This window comes from Bubalus kerabau, chromosome 21, assembly GCF_029407905.1.
Source record: "Bubalus kerabau isolate K-KA32 ecotype Philippines breed swamp buffalo chromosome 21, PCC_UOA_SB_1v2, whole genome shotgun sequence".
Classification (NCBI taxonomy): Eukaryota; Metazoa; Chordata; class Mammalia; order Artiodactyla; family Bovidae; genus Bubalus; species Bubalus kerabau.
This window is the reverse complement of record NC_073644.1, coordinates 63,831,511-63,848,926: the sequence shown is the minus strand read 5'-3', so window position 1 is coordinate 63,848,926 and position 17,416 is coordinate 63,831,511. Positions and strand designations below refer to the sequence as shown.

The following is a 17,416-nucleotide window of genomic DNA, read 5'->3' as shown; positions in this document are numbered from 1 at the left end:
TACAGAATTCAACATTTCATTATATAAGTACTGTCCTGGGTTACCATATCTGTAACAATTAGTTCACTCAACTGTTAACCCCTCAGATGGAGATAAATGGTTAAAAGATTTAATAACCTAAATGTGAGTATTTCTACAAGTGACCTTCAGTGGGCAAGGAAAATAGGAAACACACAACATAAGGCCACTTCTGGAGCCTTTCACTTAAAGATTCAAAACTGCAAACAAAGTAAAGATAAATCAACAGGAAATTTTAAAAAAATAGATTTTAGTAAAGTTCCAAAATATATTCTGGGGTAGATCCAATAGCAAAAATGAAGGGAATCATGTCCTCTCTTTTTATAAACGGGCTGAGATCTAAAATAAGGAACTTAAAAACAAAACAAAACTGATTTGAAATGTAAAACTGCCATGTTAGAAAATCTCTGAAGTATGACTGAACATTTTCAGAGAGCCTTATAAAGTTAAAAAAGTGGAAAACAAACAAAATTGTATCATATTCTGAAAAATATTCCCCGGTGGCTCAGACGGTAAATAGTCTGCCCGCAATGCGGGACACCTGAGTTCAATCCCTGGGTCTGGAAGAGCCTCTGGAGAAGGAAATGGCAACCCACTCCAGTATTCTTGCCTGGAAAATCCTATGGACGGAGGAGTTGGCAGGCTACAGCCCATAGGGTTGCAAAGAGTCGGACACGACTGAGTGACTTCACTCACTCACTGGAAAAACCAAATGGCCCTCGAGATAAAAATAAAAACCAAAAGGGCCTGTGATAACTAAGAGTTTGGGAAAGAAAAAGGGGCACTGGATGAACTGATGTCTTCTATTCTCTAAGAAATAGAGGGAGAAAAGAAATAGAAAAGTTAAAAAATATCACTCCAAGAAACAGCTGTTACTACCCTGCAATGCTCTGATCTTTCTCTAATTCCTAACAGTAATTATCTATAAATACAGATAGGTAACAATATAGCATCCTTGTCAATATGGGTTCTACTCTGTCTACCATTCATCTTATTAATATAGGACATTAAGTTCCTTGGGATAAAATTTTAAAGCAAAAGAGAAACCAACTGACTGAGTAGTAAATACAGAAGAAAAAAATTTTTGTTATTTGTCTTAAAACAGACTGGTCTATCAATATACAGTTAACTTGTAGAAGGCTTCAGGGATAATGGTTTACTACACCTATTCAAACATTGGAAACTTCTACTCTCAATCCTTTCTCTAGCCAAACCGTATTATTTTGGGATCATTATGAAAAGAAAATTTCTTTTTTCTATGCAATGTGTCAACCTTTCTCTTGAATGTACATACAAAGGCTCGATTGTGTTCTCAACAATGTGGCGCCCACCAAAGGTCCACTGACTATTTAGACTGTTCCTTGATTCAGTAGCCAAGACCTGCTTCAGGGCAATTACAGCCTCAGTAAAGTTAGTCAAAGCTCCTGCAGAGGGCCATCTGTAAATCTAATGTTACTACTATGAGGAACTAACCCTGCTGCTCACTAAAATCCTAAACCTTTTTCTGTTAACTAGTTGTGAAATATGTGAAGTATTATTTCCTCCTCACGTTACCAACACTATTACCCATCGAGAAATAATCCTCTGATTGTGTTCTTGTAGCTCCATAAGTGTTCATGCGCTTTTGGACACTGCAGTCCAAATCCTGACAATATTTTTGGTGATAATTCTTATAAACTGACTTAGGAAACCAAGCCTGTGATCCTTTCAAGAGTATGTCAAATGGCTAAAAATAAAAGGACTAAGATGTAGCAGTGATAACTGTCATGCTTTTGGCATAATAATTATTGGGTGCTTTGATAGCACTCAGAAATTGTAGTCATAAAGGTTGAGGCTCACTGTTGAAGTAACACTATAGAAACCGGGAAAAATGCTTTAGCAGATCATTATGCAGATTATCCAGCAGATTGACAAGCTGTGACTTAAAATTGTTGAATGGCATGCTAAGTGGAAGAAATGTACATTTTTCATAACATATCTAAAAACACATATAAATTTCCTTAGAAATAAGAATTAAATAATAATCTCTAAATATAAGGAGCACAGTTATTTTGAAATTAAGTTATTAAGAACTGTTCTAAAAATAACTTGAATTTATGAGTTACTTTTCGTATGTCTACAGGACATAGTGTAAGAAACCACTGAGTGACAGCAATAACGATCAATCCCCAATAAGAACCTTGTTTCACTTGGTAGCTTTCAGTGTATGAAAGACAAAGTGCAGAAAAGGCTTTAACATATGACATATCCTCAGAGAAACTGATGGTTTTGCTCTTACATGTCAATTCAGGAAAAAGAGTAAAAAAATGCAACTTACACTCATCTCGGAACCTTGGTTCTGCATTAGGCCCAACTCTACCAAATGTTTTTATGATCTCTGTATGCAGAGAATATTGGTCTTGATATTGAGGGTCTTCCAGGAAAGAAGCCAACTGCATTTTCACTCTTTCCAGCAACTTAAAATTGAGTATTATACAGTCAGATTGAGAGAAAGATACACACTAAACATGGTTTGCATAACTGGATTCAAATGACTTATATCAACATGAGTTGAAGTTTGAAATTAAATAAGTACTTCTTTAGTCTTTCAGCTCAGAAAAGATCCTACATTTTTATGTTTGCCAACTCATTTTTTTTTTAACACAAATATTCCCTGACAAACTGTAGAAAGATCCCATAATATTTAGGGAAAAAGATAAATGTATGATGATTTTGTGTCTAAGTCAGAATTCTTAAAACAGATCACAGTGTAAGTTACCCACTTATTCACCTTCTGAAAGCAATGAGTCATTAGTGACTTATATATTACTCATATTTCCCTAAAAGTTTTTATTTTTGGATTTAAGAACATGTTGAAATTCTGCCAAGACTGCAAGCTTTGCAGAATGATGTATTTTTTTATTTTTCTCCACCAGTGAAATATATATATATATATATATATGTAAGTGAAAAAACAGAGAACACTTTTTCCCACAACTAACAAAGTTGTTTAGTTTTTTGTTATAAAAAAATCTCTATGGCAAAAATTTTACAAAACAGTCTATATATATATAATTTTTGTGTGTGTGTGAAACGCCTATGAGATGGAAAATCTTGTTTTCCATTTAAGTGGCTAATATGTCCACAAATAATTGATTTTCTAGTGTACAGAATTTTTCATTGTGCAAGGACATGTCCAATCTCATAACAGAGAATAACACTCTGATACTAATTTTGATAAGTGTCTAACAGTCAATGCTGCAGACAGAACCGAACAAACTTTAGATCACACAAGTTTCTGAATCAAAATACACTTTGAGGAAGGAAGACTTCGGTGACCTCCTGAAGCAGGCATGGCAGAGGCTGTCACAGTGGTGTGGACTGCCAGAAGATGACACCAGTCTATGACATGACTTGCAGCTTGACATGAATGACAGTTACAAGAACATCGGAACCTCTAGCCTCCATTCCCGAAACTGAGGAAACCTGTTCTCTTCAAATCTGCACGCACTAACCACTGGGAATTTATGCGGACTATCCAGAAGGCTACTGAATAAGAGAAGACTTTGAAACTAGATCTGCTGTGAAGGATTATTCAATAGTGCAATATCCAGACAAGCTTAGAATAGAACATCTGAGAGCTGGCTTATATTGAAGTTTCTAACTGAGAAGAAAGACTAGAGATTGCCTTAGCATATGAAAAGATACTTTTGGTAGGCTATCATATTTTTAAATACTGAGATCCCTCTGGCCCATAATTAACTAAGAAATAAAATGAATGCATATGCTCCCTGCCCCCAACCCCAGGGTACGTGTATGGTCATATGCTTTCATCACCTCAGCAGTACATACAGATAAATAAATTTTACTCATTTCCTACCTCTCTTTGAATAACTGTTTCCATAATCGTGCCAAAGGCTGGAATCGTAGCAATCCGGACAGAGCTGTTAGAATTAAAGAAGAAAAAAACTGACATTTTCTTTGAGATGAAAAACTGGTTATTATTAAAGTATATATCAAGATAAGTACAAGGTAAATATACTGTATTAGTCGCTAGCAATGACAAATTAAATTAAAAAAAAGCAGACCAAGAAGAATGCTCAAAAAGACAGACAGGATAACTTAAGGTCGCAGTCTGTGGAACTCACAATTCAGGATCACTGGACAAGGTAACAAGGGCCGGAGCAACCCGCTTGTCAACTAACGCTTCACTCATGCCTCGAAGAGTCAGCTGTAAACCAGTCAACATGCAATAAAAAATGGTTTGGTAAACTGGAATGAGAACTGGGTTAGCTGTGACTGAGGATGGGCAGGCAGACTCACTGGCCTTTCTTGGTTTAGTCACCCACATGAGACATTAAAACGTTAAGCCTCTGGTTCATGCCACTATACTTACTGGTAGCAACATGTTAGTGAGATTAGCAGAGCATCCCTTCTTGGCTTGGAAGAAATAGTCCATCAGCATGTTTTAAGTTTTGGAGATGTTTACTGAGGAATAGTACTACTAATAACCCCTTTCTATACATGGCCTTGTCATTACGTTTACTGTGAAGGCAGACTTAAAAAAAACCAAAAACCCATACATGAATAGTAGTATAATAGTTTAAAATCAAGTAAGCATAATCCCATATTATTAAAGAGTTAAACCTACTCTTCAATGAATTTAAAAGCTGATGGTTATTTCTTGACAGGCACGTTTTGAAAGGGATGCTGAAGGTAAACGGCAAGGACGGCACTTACATTTCAGGGTCACTGGAGAGAGTTATGAGAGCAGGAACAACCCTCTGAGCTACCAGAGTTTCATTCACCCCCTTCACCAACAGCTGATTGGTCAGCGCAGGGGGTAGTCACAGGTGATGCATGGAAAGAACAAACAACAATGCCACGGGAAGAAGAAAGGAACAACCAAGAGAAAGAGAAAACACAAAAGCAAAACCAAAATTAGAAGCTAAGCCAATATGACTACTGGAGTGCTTAAAAAAGGCAGAGAACGCTTAGGAGGAAAATAAAGCTTCCACAGCCTAGCAGTCCCCGAAAACAGCTTGTCACCAATTCAATGGCAATTTGTACTTTTGGTCACACAGTCTACACAATTTCCATATTCAATTAAAAGGCAATTTAAAATAAAGCTTTATTCTTTATTATTATTATTTTTTTAAAGAAGCCAAAAAGACGACATACTGGGTTCTACGGTTAAATTCTTTAAATAAATCTGGTATAATTTTGTTTTGACCAACAAGGTACAAACTGGACTGTTTTTAAACCAAACTCAAATGGCTAGCAGCCACCACTAAATTGCTTTTGACTGTTCTAAAGCACGTACATTTTAAAATCACATACAAAAATTCCCCGTCTTTCACATCACAGAGCTTTCTTTCTTGAGGTACAGAGACCTAAGACAGCCTAGTGCAAAGGAGTTACTTCATGTGGGCATCAGACCTGGGTTCAGACTGTAGCTCTCCACTTATCAGGCATGTGGCCTCACATATATTACACCATCCCCTGAAACTCAGTTTTCTCATCTGAAAGTGGTGGCTGTCTCTACCTCCAGGGCTCACGCACTGCTAGCTGCACATGATGCACTGGAACTCTGTGCCTGGCAAAGGCCAGGCATTCAGGAAGTGCAAGGGGAACTATCATGCTGCCTCAAAGGACGTTAGATCCGTGATACATCTAGAAAAAGACATTAAATTAAAGAACGTTTCTGGTTGGTCCAAGGAGGTAATGCTTACAAATAGCTCATTTCTCTAAAAGCTCAACTTAAAAAAAAATATGATAACCACAATTAGACCTATTTCTATAATCTAATTATAAAAGTTTTTTAGCAGCCAACCCTAAATTGCAGAACAAGAGGATAATATTGAGCTATATGCATTTTGTTTTTATAGAAATCACAGCATTTTATGAGCTTCAACAGAGAAGGGTAACACCTTAATCCTATGATCTCAATTTCAGAATGTAAATACAAATTATTAATCTTAAATGCTAACCTTGTAAGGGAACTAGTCCTCCAAGAAGAGGGAAGATGTCATGGAATCTTTAGTAACGAAAACCCAACAGGTACTTTTGAATCTGCTTCAGTATTCTGAAATAATTTTTATTTCAACAGAACCATGGATAATTTAGACAGGAATAAAATGACAAAAGAATTTGTTACTACTTTAAAAGCATTACAGATGTCAGGTAGAAAGAAATAGGGGGAAGAAATTCAAATATTGTTAAATAAAACTTTCTTCTCTGTATCATTTTATAAATAAAAGGGCATCCCTGGTGGCTCAGATAGTAAAGAATCTGCCTGCAGTACAGGAGACCAGGGTTCAATCCCTGGGGCAGGAAAATCCCCTAGAGAAGGGAACGGCAACCCACTCTAGTACTCTTGCCTGGGAAATCCCATGGACAGAAGAGCCTGGCAAGCTACCATCCACAAGGTCACAAAGAGTTGGACTGTTAAATAAAACTCTCTTCTCTGTATCATTTTATAAACAAAATAGCTTAGATTTGACTCAGTAAAGTACATTTCGAAAGGTTTATATTGTGCCAGCCAAAATGCCTTAAAATGGACTCATTCACTGGTCTTAAAAGCCCATGCCTCCTTTGAGTTGTGGTCTTAATACCAGTTGCTTTGTTTCCTTCTGAGTGATGTAAGAAATCATTTGAAACTAACTCTGCATCTTTTGGGAAACCCACCACGTCACACTACAAGTCACACAAGAGGGTCACTTCTGTAAATCAATTTCAATACTAATTTGTTACATCAAGAATATACTTTCTCTTATTTAACAATGACTAGATTTCCCCTTTTTGTCCTGCTGTCTGAAAACTCAGAGCTAAATTTAGTGTTCAATTTCACTAAGTATCCAATATCAAGTTCCTGATATATCCATTTCTCACTTTCTTAACAATAGTTTCTGTTCTGACATTAAAAACTTAAAAAATTTTAAGTCCCCCCCTTTTTACATTTTTATTTTGAATTAAGTCATTTTTGGGTGGCAGGGGAAGCAAGCATAATTGTAAATTATAATGTATTAGTATCAAAAGAAATCTTATGAAATAATTTATCTTTTAATACAATATTGTTTAAAATAAGGCTCATTGACAAAAATAATTTTAATTTTTCCTGATGACTTTTACTGGCATGCTCAGTAAAACTACTTTTATCATAAATGAATTTGAAAAAATACTAAGATGTCTCTCAAATTAGACTCAGAAATTCATAATCAACCTGAGAACACTGAAAACTGCTTAAGCATAGGTATAGTTTCCAACCAGGACTGACAGCAGACATAGAAACCAAAACCAAAACCAGACAAAAGTCACATGTAAGAAATAAGGCAGAAAAAATACAAAAACAAGTAAAAAGGGAGGGGACCTCATTTTCTTTAAACTATTTTTATTTATATGGTATGCTTCATCAGTATATATAGTTACATTAGAAATAAATGTTTTAAAACAAAGAAATAGCTCTTATGGTCTTAGAATACAATTCTATGAAGAGAGTATATTAAAGAAATACGATGCTCTTTTCTTTTGGGGGAAAGAGGAGGCTAAAGAAAGACTTTCTTCTTTCATGGTAATAACTTTTCAGCATACTGAATAATCAGAAACTATTTGTACCTAAAAGGAACTTATTATGATAGGCATCTAACTAAATTTTTAATTTGGCATTTGTCTTGATAAAGACCACGTGACTGGTTTTTTGGATCAAATTTGTATAACTGTGGAATAACATGGACAGAGGATTTTCAATCTTCTGATAAGAATGGAATTTTCTTTAGATGCCACAAAAAGTTAAAAGTTTTAGATGGTATATGTTTTAAAAGCTATCAGTGCTCTAACCCTTTGATTGCAATTTACCTTAAATTATCTAGAAATTCTGAAATGTAGGAAGAAATGAATTCTCTCCTTCTTCTTATGAAAATAAATGCTTTAAGATATTTTAAGAATGACATACACAATAGGGACAGTTTTAGCCTGAACAAACATACTTTTCTTAAACTATTATATTATCTTGTGAAGTAATGGCATAGATTTAAAAAACAATCATAATAATAGATTTAAAAAACAATCATATTAAGTTCTTCTAATTATGTGTCAGACACTGTCTTAAGGCTTTTACAAGTATTAACTCATTTAATATTAACAAAAAATCCTTTGAGATGGATACTTATTATTATCTTCACTTTATAGATGAGAAAACCAAGGCCAGAGAAGTCTGAACCCGGCATTAAGTGGCAGAGACAGATGCTGAACCCAGGCAGGATGGCTCTGTGATAAGACTCAAGAACAGTAAAACATTCAAAGCAACTTTAGTGCTCACATTCAAGTTCTACAAACATACCTACATGAACTAGGCTGACACAATTTCCTTTGTGAAGGATTAAAAAGATAGGTATTCCAATTTTCATACCAAACTTGGGTAGGTGGCAATTTAAGAAAATCTAGTTAAATTATATGAAGTGTCTTCTCTCTTTTAAGTCTACGGGCAGTTAAAGTCTAGAGATGCTGTTATTCCAGATATGATATGCGAGGAAATAACAAAGTAGGAATAATCAATAAATATTTCCGTAATTGCAATGATTGAATCAAAGTATATTTTACTCATGAGTTCAACTATATTTTACAACTTTATAAATGCCCTCTACTGTTTTAGTTTGTTTTAATAGCCATTTGCCTAAGTAAATAGAAAAGTATAGCCAAGAAGATTTACATAGGATGGAAATAAATAAGATTTAAAAGAAATTTGAGGAGAGGAAATGATAATATAATAAAATTCAAGGAACCAATAAGGCTAAAAAACAATCTGAAATATTCCAAAACTAAATTTCTGCCCCATCCCACAGGACAACTAGATACTATTCAATGCCACAAAATACACATCAACGTAACGTAGTATGAAAAGCTCCCTCCCTTCAAAAAAATATTCCCTCTCCCTCTTCCAAAGAAAATCATTGTGATCTGAAAATCTTGTTTACATACCTCAAACATTCTAGCAGCAGTACACCTCACGAGTGCTGACGTGTGGACAACACCATACCACAGCACAGTTAACAGTAACTCATGGTAAGCTGGATTCGCACTGCAAGAGAAAAAATCAACGCTAAAAGTGAGAGCCACAGTGTCTTACTGGGGTACTGAAAACTCTACCTTTCTGAGGAATACTAGTGACAAAAATATTGGCAAAACATATAGAATTACTTTCTATGGTTTAATAGGCTATGTCTAAGATTCTTTAAAAAAAGGAAGTCACTTTATACAACTACAAACTTTTAGCACATTCAGGAACTAAGTTTCTCTAAGCATGTGCAAAGACGATAGACATTTCAACTCTTTAATAGCATAAAAGTTAAAATTATAAAACAAATAAAGTAAAATAAAATTTACTACTTATGAGAAGAAACACTGGACTAAGAGTCAGATGGGTAAGTTGTAACCTTTGTGAGTCTTAATTTCTGACATCGATAAACAGTGGTGAAACAACACTGCCCTATATATGCCACATGGGTGGTACAGGGTCAGTTAGGATGACCCAAATCAAGGAGAACTCAAACCACCATATGCAAGGGTTAAGTTGGGTGTGACACTTATCTAAATGTGGGATAGTGTTATTAATAAATACATAAACCTGTTTTTAGTAAAGAATGAGAAGAAACTACTTAAGCAGCTAGATGATGTGATTATGAGTTCAGTTCAGTTCAGTTCGGTCCCTCAGTCATGTCCGACTCTTTGCGACCCCATGGACTGCAGCACGCCAGGCCTCCCTGTCCATCACCGACTCCAGGAGTTTACTCAAACTCATGTCCATTAAGTCAGTGATGCTATCCAACCATCTCATCCTCTGTTGTCCCCTTCTCCTCCTGCCGTCAATCTTTCCCAGCATCAGGGTCTTTTCAAATGAGTAAGTTCTTCACATCAGGTGGCCAAAGTACTGGAGTTTCAGCTTCAGCGGCAGTCCTTCCAATGAATATTTGGGGCTGATTTCCTTTAGGATGGACTGGTTGGATCTCCTTGCTGTCCAAGGAACTCTCAAGAGTCTTCTCCAACACCACAGTTCAAAAGCATCAATTCTTCGGTGCTCAGCTTTCTTTATGGTCCAACTCACATTCATACATGACTACTAGAAAAACCATAGCTTTGACTAGATGGGTCTTTGTTGGCAAAGTGATGTCTCTGCTTTTTAATATGCTGTCTAGGTAGGTCATAACTTTTCTTCCAAGGAGCAAGTGTCTTTTAATTTCATGGCTGCAGTCACCATCTGCAGTGATTTTGGAGCCCCCCAAAATAGTCTGTCACTGTTTCCACTGCTTCCCCATCTATTTACCATGATGTGATGGGACCAGATGCCATGATCTTAGTTTTCTGACCGTTGAGTTTAAAGCCAACTTTTTCACTCTCCTCTTTTACTTTCATCAAGAGGCTCTTTAGTTCTTCATTGCTTTCTGCCATAAGGATGGTGTCATCTGCATATCTGAGGTTATTGATATTTCTCCTGGCAATCTTGATTCCAGCTTGTGCTTCTTCCAGCCCAGCGTTTCTCATGATGTACTCTGCATGGAAGTTAAATAAGCAGGGTGACAATATACAGCCTTGATGTACTCCTCTCCTGATTTGGAGCCAGTCTGTTGTTCCATGTCCAGTTCTAACTGTTGCTTCTTGACCTGCATACAGATTTCTCAGGAGGCAGGTCAGGTGGTCTGGTATTCCTATCTCTTTCAGAATTTTCCACAGTTTGCTGTGATCCACACAGGCAAAGGCTTTGGCATAGTCAATAAAGCAGAAATAGATGTTTTTCTGGAACTCTCTTGCTTTTTCGATGATCCAGCGGATGTTGGCAATTTGATCTCTGGTTCCTCTGCCTTTTCTAAATCCAGCTTGAACATCTGGAAGTTCATGGTTCACGTACTGTTGAAGCCTGGCTTGGAGAATTTTGAGCATGACTTTGCTAGTGAGATGAGTGCAACTGTGTGGTAAACCAGGCAAATCAAATGGAATGGAAAAGGGAGCCCAGTGATCTGGCTTTCACTGGGACTCCTTTTCCAATTTGGGGCCACTGAATTTTCTTCAAATTTGTACTTGATTTTATGCCTCCAGCTGCTTCAATGAAGACATATCTGTATCCTTTACCTCATTCTTTTATCACACTGTATTGATTATAAAATATTAAAATATACAAAAAAAAAGAACAAAAAGATCTTAAGTAAGAAATCAAGAAGTTTGGTGTGTATAGTAATCTTTATTTAGACTAAAAATATGTACTCTATAAAACCAATTTTAAGACTTGCTATAGCTTTTAAAAACTATCAGCTATTATTTTTACCCCAGTTCCACAAAAGCAGCTTTCAGGCTATCAAGAGGAGCATGAGATAATGAAAGCAAGGTCATTACATCCTCTAAGAATCCAATCAACAGCTTTCGGTCTTCTTCCTATGGAGGAAAAAGACTGATAATCAATTTCCAAGCAATCAAGTAGAACTTAAAAACCATCATTTCCTATCTACAATTAGAAAATTTTATCAAATAAGGGGAAAATATTCTAATTTATAAGCATTTTAATTAAAGATATTTATTAAGCATATCTACGATCACAATGGTATGAAGAGAAATACTATTCTGATTCATTGATTTAGACCTGAGCTGTCCAATACGGTAGTCACTCACCACATGTGGTAACTTATACTCAAACTAAAGAGAAGGAAAATAAAAGATTCAGTTCCTGAGTTGCACTAATTACAATTCAAGCTGTTTAACATCCATGTATGGTTACCTCACTGGACAACTCAGATACAGATTACTTGCATCACTGCAGAGTTTGATAAGATAGTTCTGGTTTGAAACATAAAAGGTATATGTTTAATTAAAATTCATTTTAACAGTTTTACTTCCCATTAATTTTGGCTCTAAATACTTAAATACAAGCCACTAAAACAGTTATCCTCCTAAGAGTAGAAATTGATATCTGAGAAATTATTAGTAGTGAGAAGTCTCACACTTGCTGAAATATAGACCATTGTGTCCTTAAAAAAAATAGTCACACCTTTGATTAAAAAATTACCTTTATTTTTAAGCTTTCTTTGACAAACCATTATTTTAATAATCAGAAAATATTTCTTTCTTTCTTTTTTTACATAGCACACTATTAAGAAATTTGTTAGAAAAAGCAAGTCTGCTCAATAGAAAAGTTAAAAAAGATAACTGCATGTTAAATTAGCCAGAATCTATAAGGGAAAGAATCTGACATTCTATCGGGAAATAAATATATAATAAATTAGAGTCAAATATTTTATCTTTAGGGCTATATTATGTCAACAATAAATGGCTTCTATATATATCAGTATCAATGCTTCCTGGTGGCTCAGTGATCAAGAATCCACCTGCCAATGCAGGAGACGCAGGTTCGATCCCTGGGTCAGGAAGACCCCTGGAGAAAGAAACGGCAGCCCACTTCAGTATTCTTGCTTGAAAAGTCCCATAGACAGAAGAGCCTTGGCAGGCTATAGTCCATGGGGTCACAAAGGGTTGGACATGACTGAGTGACTAAAAAGGCACATACATCACTAGATCCATGAGGAAGACTGGATTGCCATCTAACCTTTCCTGCATGGTCAGGTTAATCTAGAGAGAGGTAGAAATAGAGGACTGACAAAAGTAATGCTCCATGAATAAAGGACGGACACAGCAGTTTATAATATGCTGGTCTGCTCAGTGAAGAACGGAAATGCTGGCAAGCTACCATCAGAGCTATGGTGGAACACAGATCTCACCCATTTTTAGTGCTTACTGTACCAGAGGATCCATAAAATTTGGAAAATAAACTGTAAATCTGAAAAAACTTAACTGTGAAGTAACAGCTATAACATATACTGCTAAATGAGCATGAATTCTTTGATTTGAAAATTTACTACAACACAATTTCTCAACTTTGAAATTTCAAAACAAGTAATACTGCTTAGGTACTTGATTCAAAATAGGCTTTGTTTATCAAAGCAACAAGGACAGTTAATTTGCCTTAATAGAAAATTTTGTTTAGTAAGAAAAACACCAGCGTGTGCTTCCTTAAGCACTGACAATCTATGATAGCCACTCAATTCTCATTTTGTAAATAGTAGCAAAGCTCTTATCTCTTTAGATATTTGGATTTCACACAGTGACTCAAAAAATATGTCTATATTGATTTATTCAATAAATCTATTCTGAGGGACTACTATGAGACAAACCTTGTATTTCATACTTAATCAAACCTTAAAATATGTATTTCATATTTATTATGCCTTAAAATACTATTTATGGTCAAAATCAACATGCTTAGCATACTTACTGCCCAAGCTTAAAAATGAGAGAGGAAAATACTGACATCACATTTGTTATTCTGCTGGAAGAGCTTCTAAAATTAAAGAGGGAAGGGTATTCGTGCTGCTGTGCCTGGTAATGTGCTAGGACTTAATCTTCACAAATTTAAGGACAACAATGGATGCGATCTGTTAAGGTCACATGACTTAAAATATTCTAAACACAGAGATCCTGTGTGCATCTGTATTATGAGGTAGTCTGAGAAACTAGGGTAGAAAAGTGAAAAGAATACCGTACTACTCCAACTGAGTTGGAGCTTCTACTGCAAGGTATCTTATGATACTGGAGAACTGCAGTTTAATATTATAAGATGGTTCAAATCTGTCTTGGAAGAAGAGTGCAATAAATATGAACGGCTATACTTTTTGAATTTAAATGCAAAAAAAGTTAGGAATTATTGTGGAAAATTTGGGGGGGAAAAGATCTTCCTCTTTGATTTTCCCATTCTAATTCCTTTTTAAAAGTTAATTTGGATTTATTTTATTGTTTTCCTATGATTACATTCAGATTAATTGGGGGGAGTGGTCAGAAATACTACATGGGAATTATTGTGTCATAATTTCTACAAATGCTTTATCTTGAGTCCATATTTTCAGCTCACAGGTGGGACTGCCTCACAGTTAAAAATAACTGATATGCCTTAATACACAATGTGTTTATTTAAAACAATGCTAAGTAGAGTGAGGTGGTCTGCTATACTGGCGATCACCAGTGAACCCACCTCCTGGGTCAAGCTCTCATTGAGTCTCCTCTTTTTTGAATCCGGGTTGGACTTGTGACTTGCTTTAACCAACAGCATACAGTAGTAGCAGTGTGCTGATTCCAAAGCCTAGGCTGCAGCCTAGCAGATTCTGTTTCTTACAATTTTGGAAGCCCTAAGCTAGCCCAGAATGAGTCTGGCTCTGCTGCTGCACAGGACCTGCAGACAGAGAGAGGCCCTAAGACTCCATGGGGACTAAAGCTCAGTCATCCTGCCAGGAGCCCCACCAACCAACCAGGCGAACGCAGCCACGCAGCGACTGTCAGCAAGAACAGCGGGAGAGATGCCCAGCTGAGCAAAGGCCACGAGCAATGAGAGTCACAACAATCCTTCATGTTTCGGGATTACAAAATACTTTGCTAAAAATGATGAAACAGTATGTTACGGCATTTTGCAGTTTGCTTTACCTAACACATGTGCTTTGTTTGTTAATGAAAAAATTATCATGAAACACAAAGAAATTGCTACATAAGTACAATCTAACACTTTCAAACAAAATATCAAGAAGCACACAATCTCTAATTTTATTTGTTTAACAGAGATAGTCCTCAAGAGACTATTATCAAAATATGCTTTCTACTATATATTATTTATTGAATAAGAATAATAAATAAATTTGTTTCTCATTTATGGGTATTATTTTCACTTATGAACACATTAAAAGACATAACATTAGCTATCCTTCTAAATAGAAAGTGCTTTTACATTTTCCAGCCAAAGAATTTTTCCCTTACCTGAATATAACACGTGAGGACTCCTGTTGCATAAATGGGGACAGTAGCTTTAGTGAGGACCCCATTTCCTGCCGAGGAATCTAAAAATCATAAAAATAATTTTAAATATCTGAGTACACTTTAAAGCAAAAAGTCATAGTACAAATTATATTTTAAATTACAATTGGTTACAAATGGTAACCAATTTGTATTGGTTACAATTTATTTGGCTTACAAATAAATGTTATCATTACTTTAAAAATACTTTGATCAAAACATACATATCCACTGGTGGTTGTGAAAATGTAACTTAATACTTTTCACAGCCATTAGCGTACACAGTTTTGATAGATGGGAAAACCTTTAATGACCAAAATGAGATGCTATACTGTTATTTGCACAGTCATAAGGCAGAGCTTTCTTTAACACTTTCCCAAGTGGCCATACAAGCATGTTCTCTAAAGTTTCAGGCTTTTAATTTGCAGTATTCAGTAAAACATAAAGGCACTCAGCTGAAAGGAGACACCTAGATATGTATTTAACCTGCTTCTAGACATGAGACACTACCCAGTTTCTAGTATTAGCCTAGTTCCAGAGCTCTTCCTGTACCCTGTACAGGGGTTTTTCAGAAGCCAGACAGAACCTTGACTATTTTCATGGAGTAGGGAGGCTAAATACAGCTTGGGGAGACAGGAAAGCACCCAACCACAGCTGAATGTCCCTGTGACAACTTTAACACATCAGATTTTCTTATGCAGCATGTGTAGACGATTTTTTAAAAAAACGTCCAGAGATGATATGGCAGTTGCAATTTACAGCACCAAGAGCTCTCATTTACTGATGTGAGGCATTATTTGAAGCGCTTCACATTTGCTTTTATGTACTCAAACTTTTAAAAATTACTTTTTTCTACTCTTATATGGTTTTAAATTCTTTTCAGAAAGTAGTACATACAGAATTCAGTTGAAAGCATGTATTTAACTGTCTTGAAAGTATTTTCACCCAAAACGAATCTATTTTCATATCAATTAGTATTTGAGGTTTCTTTATTCTCTTGGCAAGAGTAATTTTATCTTTTGGGGAGTACTGATGTTGGCTGAGTGTGACTATGGTAGTTGAGAAGTAAATCTGAGGCTACAAACATAAGCTTAAGTTGAATTCATACATATAGACTGTATATAATCACCTCCTAACTAATAACTCTGAAAGCTATCATCATTAGAATGAATAACTAAACAGATAATACCATTTTTTAATTCCAAGTAATTAAACCATTAGAAACCTATTAAATATAAACTTTAGGAAGCATTTGTCAAAAAACAAAACAAAACAAAACAAAACCTCACTGACATTTTCAAACTTAAAAGGAATCATTTATGCACTCTCTAATTACCTCTGATGACAGACAAAAATGGAGTCCAGATGACTTAAATCAAATCACTAAGGTAAGACTGAGATAAGAATTACCTATACATCCAAAACAGCCAAGGTAAAATACAAATCACAGGGACTATACATTTTTGTCCTTAATATTTTTTACAATTCATTCCTAGAAATTAGAAAAATACACAGGGACATAAGATCCAAACATAAAGGAGGTCTTGGTGCTATAACCAGACTTAAGACAGGTAAGTAAAAACTATGAACAGAGGGGCTGGAGCTGCCCATTTAAGCCTGTAGTTTCATAACAATCTCATGTTTCATTAAAAAAAAAGTATATCTTACATTCTATTCAGTTACACTTGTTTTAATTTTAAAAGTTCTAAGTAACTAATTATGAATTACATGCTCTGTATTTTTTCCTTTTTAGTATTTCAGTTGCACCACTTCAAACCTCCAAGGGTACAGTAAGTACATAGTCTGAGAAGGTCAGGTTTAGGTCGATTTGATTACAGTGAAGGTAGATATTTACAATAAAACTGAGGGAGATTAATCTTATTACTACTCCACGGAAAAGATATTACAAGTAGCAGTGCTGTAAACCCAAGAACTCCATAGTATAAATTTTCCTTTTCAACTGTACTTGTTAGTTTATTTATACAATTTGCATATAATGAATAAAGTATTTTTCTGGAGTAAAGAGATTTAATTGTTTTTATAAATTATAATGCACAGACTTACCAATATTTTCTTCAGACAGCCTTAAAATCTCCTGGAACTGAGGTTTTACCTAAGCAACCCAAAGAAAAGATCCAGAAAGTCTCAGGTTCAACAGACCAATCAATGGTTAAATAAAATGTTTCCTACTATTGCTGCTACTGCTAAGTCACTTCAGTTGTGTCCGACTCTGTGTGACCCCATAGATGGCAGCCCACCAGGCTCCCCCATCCCTGGGATTCTCCAGACAAGAACACTAGAGTGGGTTGCCATTTCCTTCTCCAATGCATGAAAGTGAAAAGTGAAAGCAAAGTTGCTCAGTCATGTCTGACTCTTAGCGACCCCATGGACTGCAGCCTACCAGGCTCTTCCATCCATGGGATTTTCCAGGCAAGAGTACTGGAGTGGGGTGCCATTGCCTTCTCCGTTGCTACTACTACTTATTTTTAAAGATTCAAGTAGTCAAAAATATAACAGTTCTTAAAAACCATAGGAAAAAAGAAGT

The 17,416-nt window shown here is 35.7% G+C and overlaps 1 protein-coding gene across 7 annotated transcripts in view; it reads right to left on the bottom strand.

The window, feature by feature from the left end:
* The window catches only part of RELCH (RAB11 binding and LisH domain, coiled-coil and HEAT repeat containing), a 112,990-nt gene that overhangs the window by 19,306 nt on the left and 76,268 nt on the right, over positions 1-17,416 (bottom strand). For 2 of the 7 annotated variants that reach the window (XM_055559570.1, XM_055559572.1), the window contains 7 exons: positions 16,936-16,984; positions 14,836-14,915; positions 11,312-11,418; positions 8,974-9,073; positions 4,738-4,820; positions 3,878-3,941; positions 2,336-2,474 (listed from right to left, as the gene is read on the bottom strand). In XM_055559570.1, coding sequence (XP_055415545.1) covers positions 2,336-2,474; positions 3,878-3,941; positions 4,738-4,820; positions 8,974-9,073; positions 11,312-11,418; positions 14,836-14,915; positions 16,936-16,984 — 622 coding nt within the window. Of the gene's footprint in view, positions 1-2,335; positions 2,475-3,877; positions 3,942-4,145; positions 4,229-4,737; positions 4,821-8,973; positions 9,074-11,311; positions 11,419-14,835; positions 14,916-16,935; positions 16,985-17,416 lie in introns of those variants that run through there. The other 5 variants (XM_055559571.1, XM_055559573.1, XR_008706810.1 and 2 more) reach the window with 4 other exon arrangements.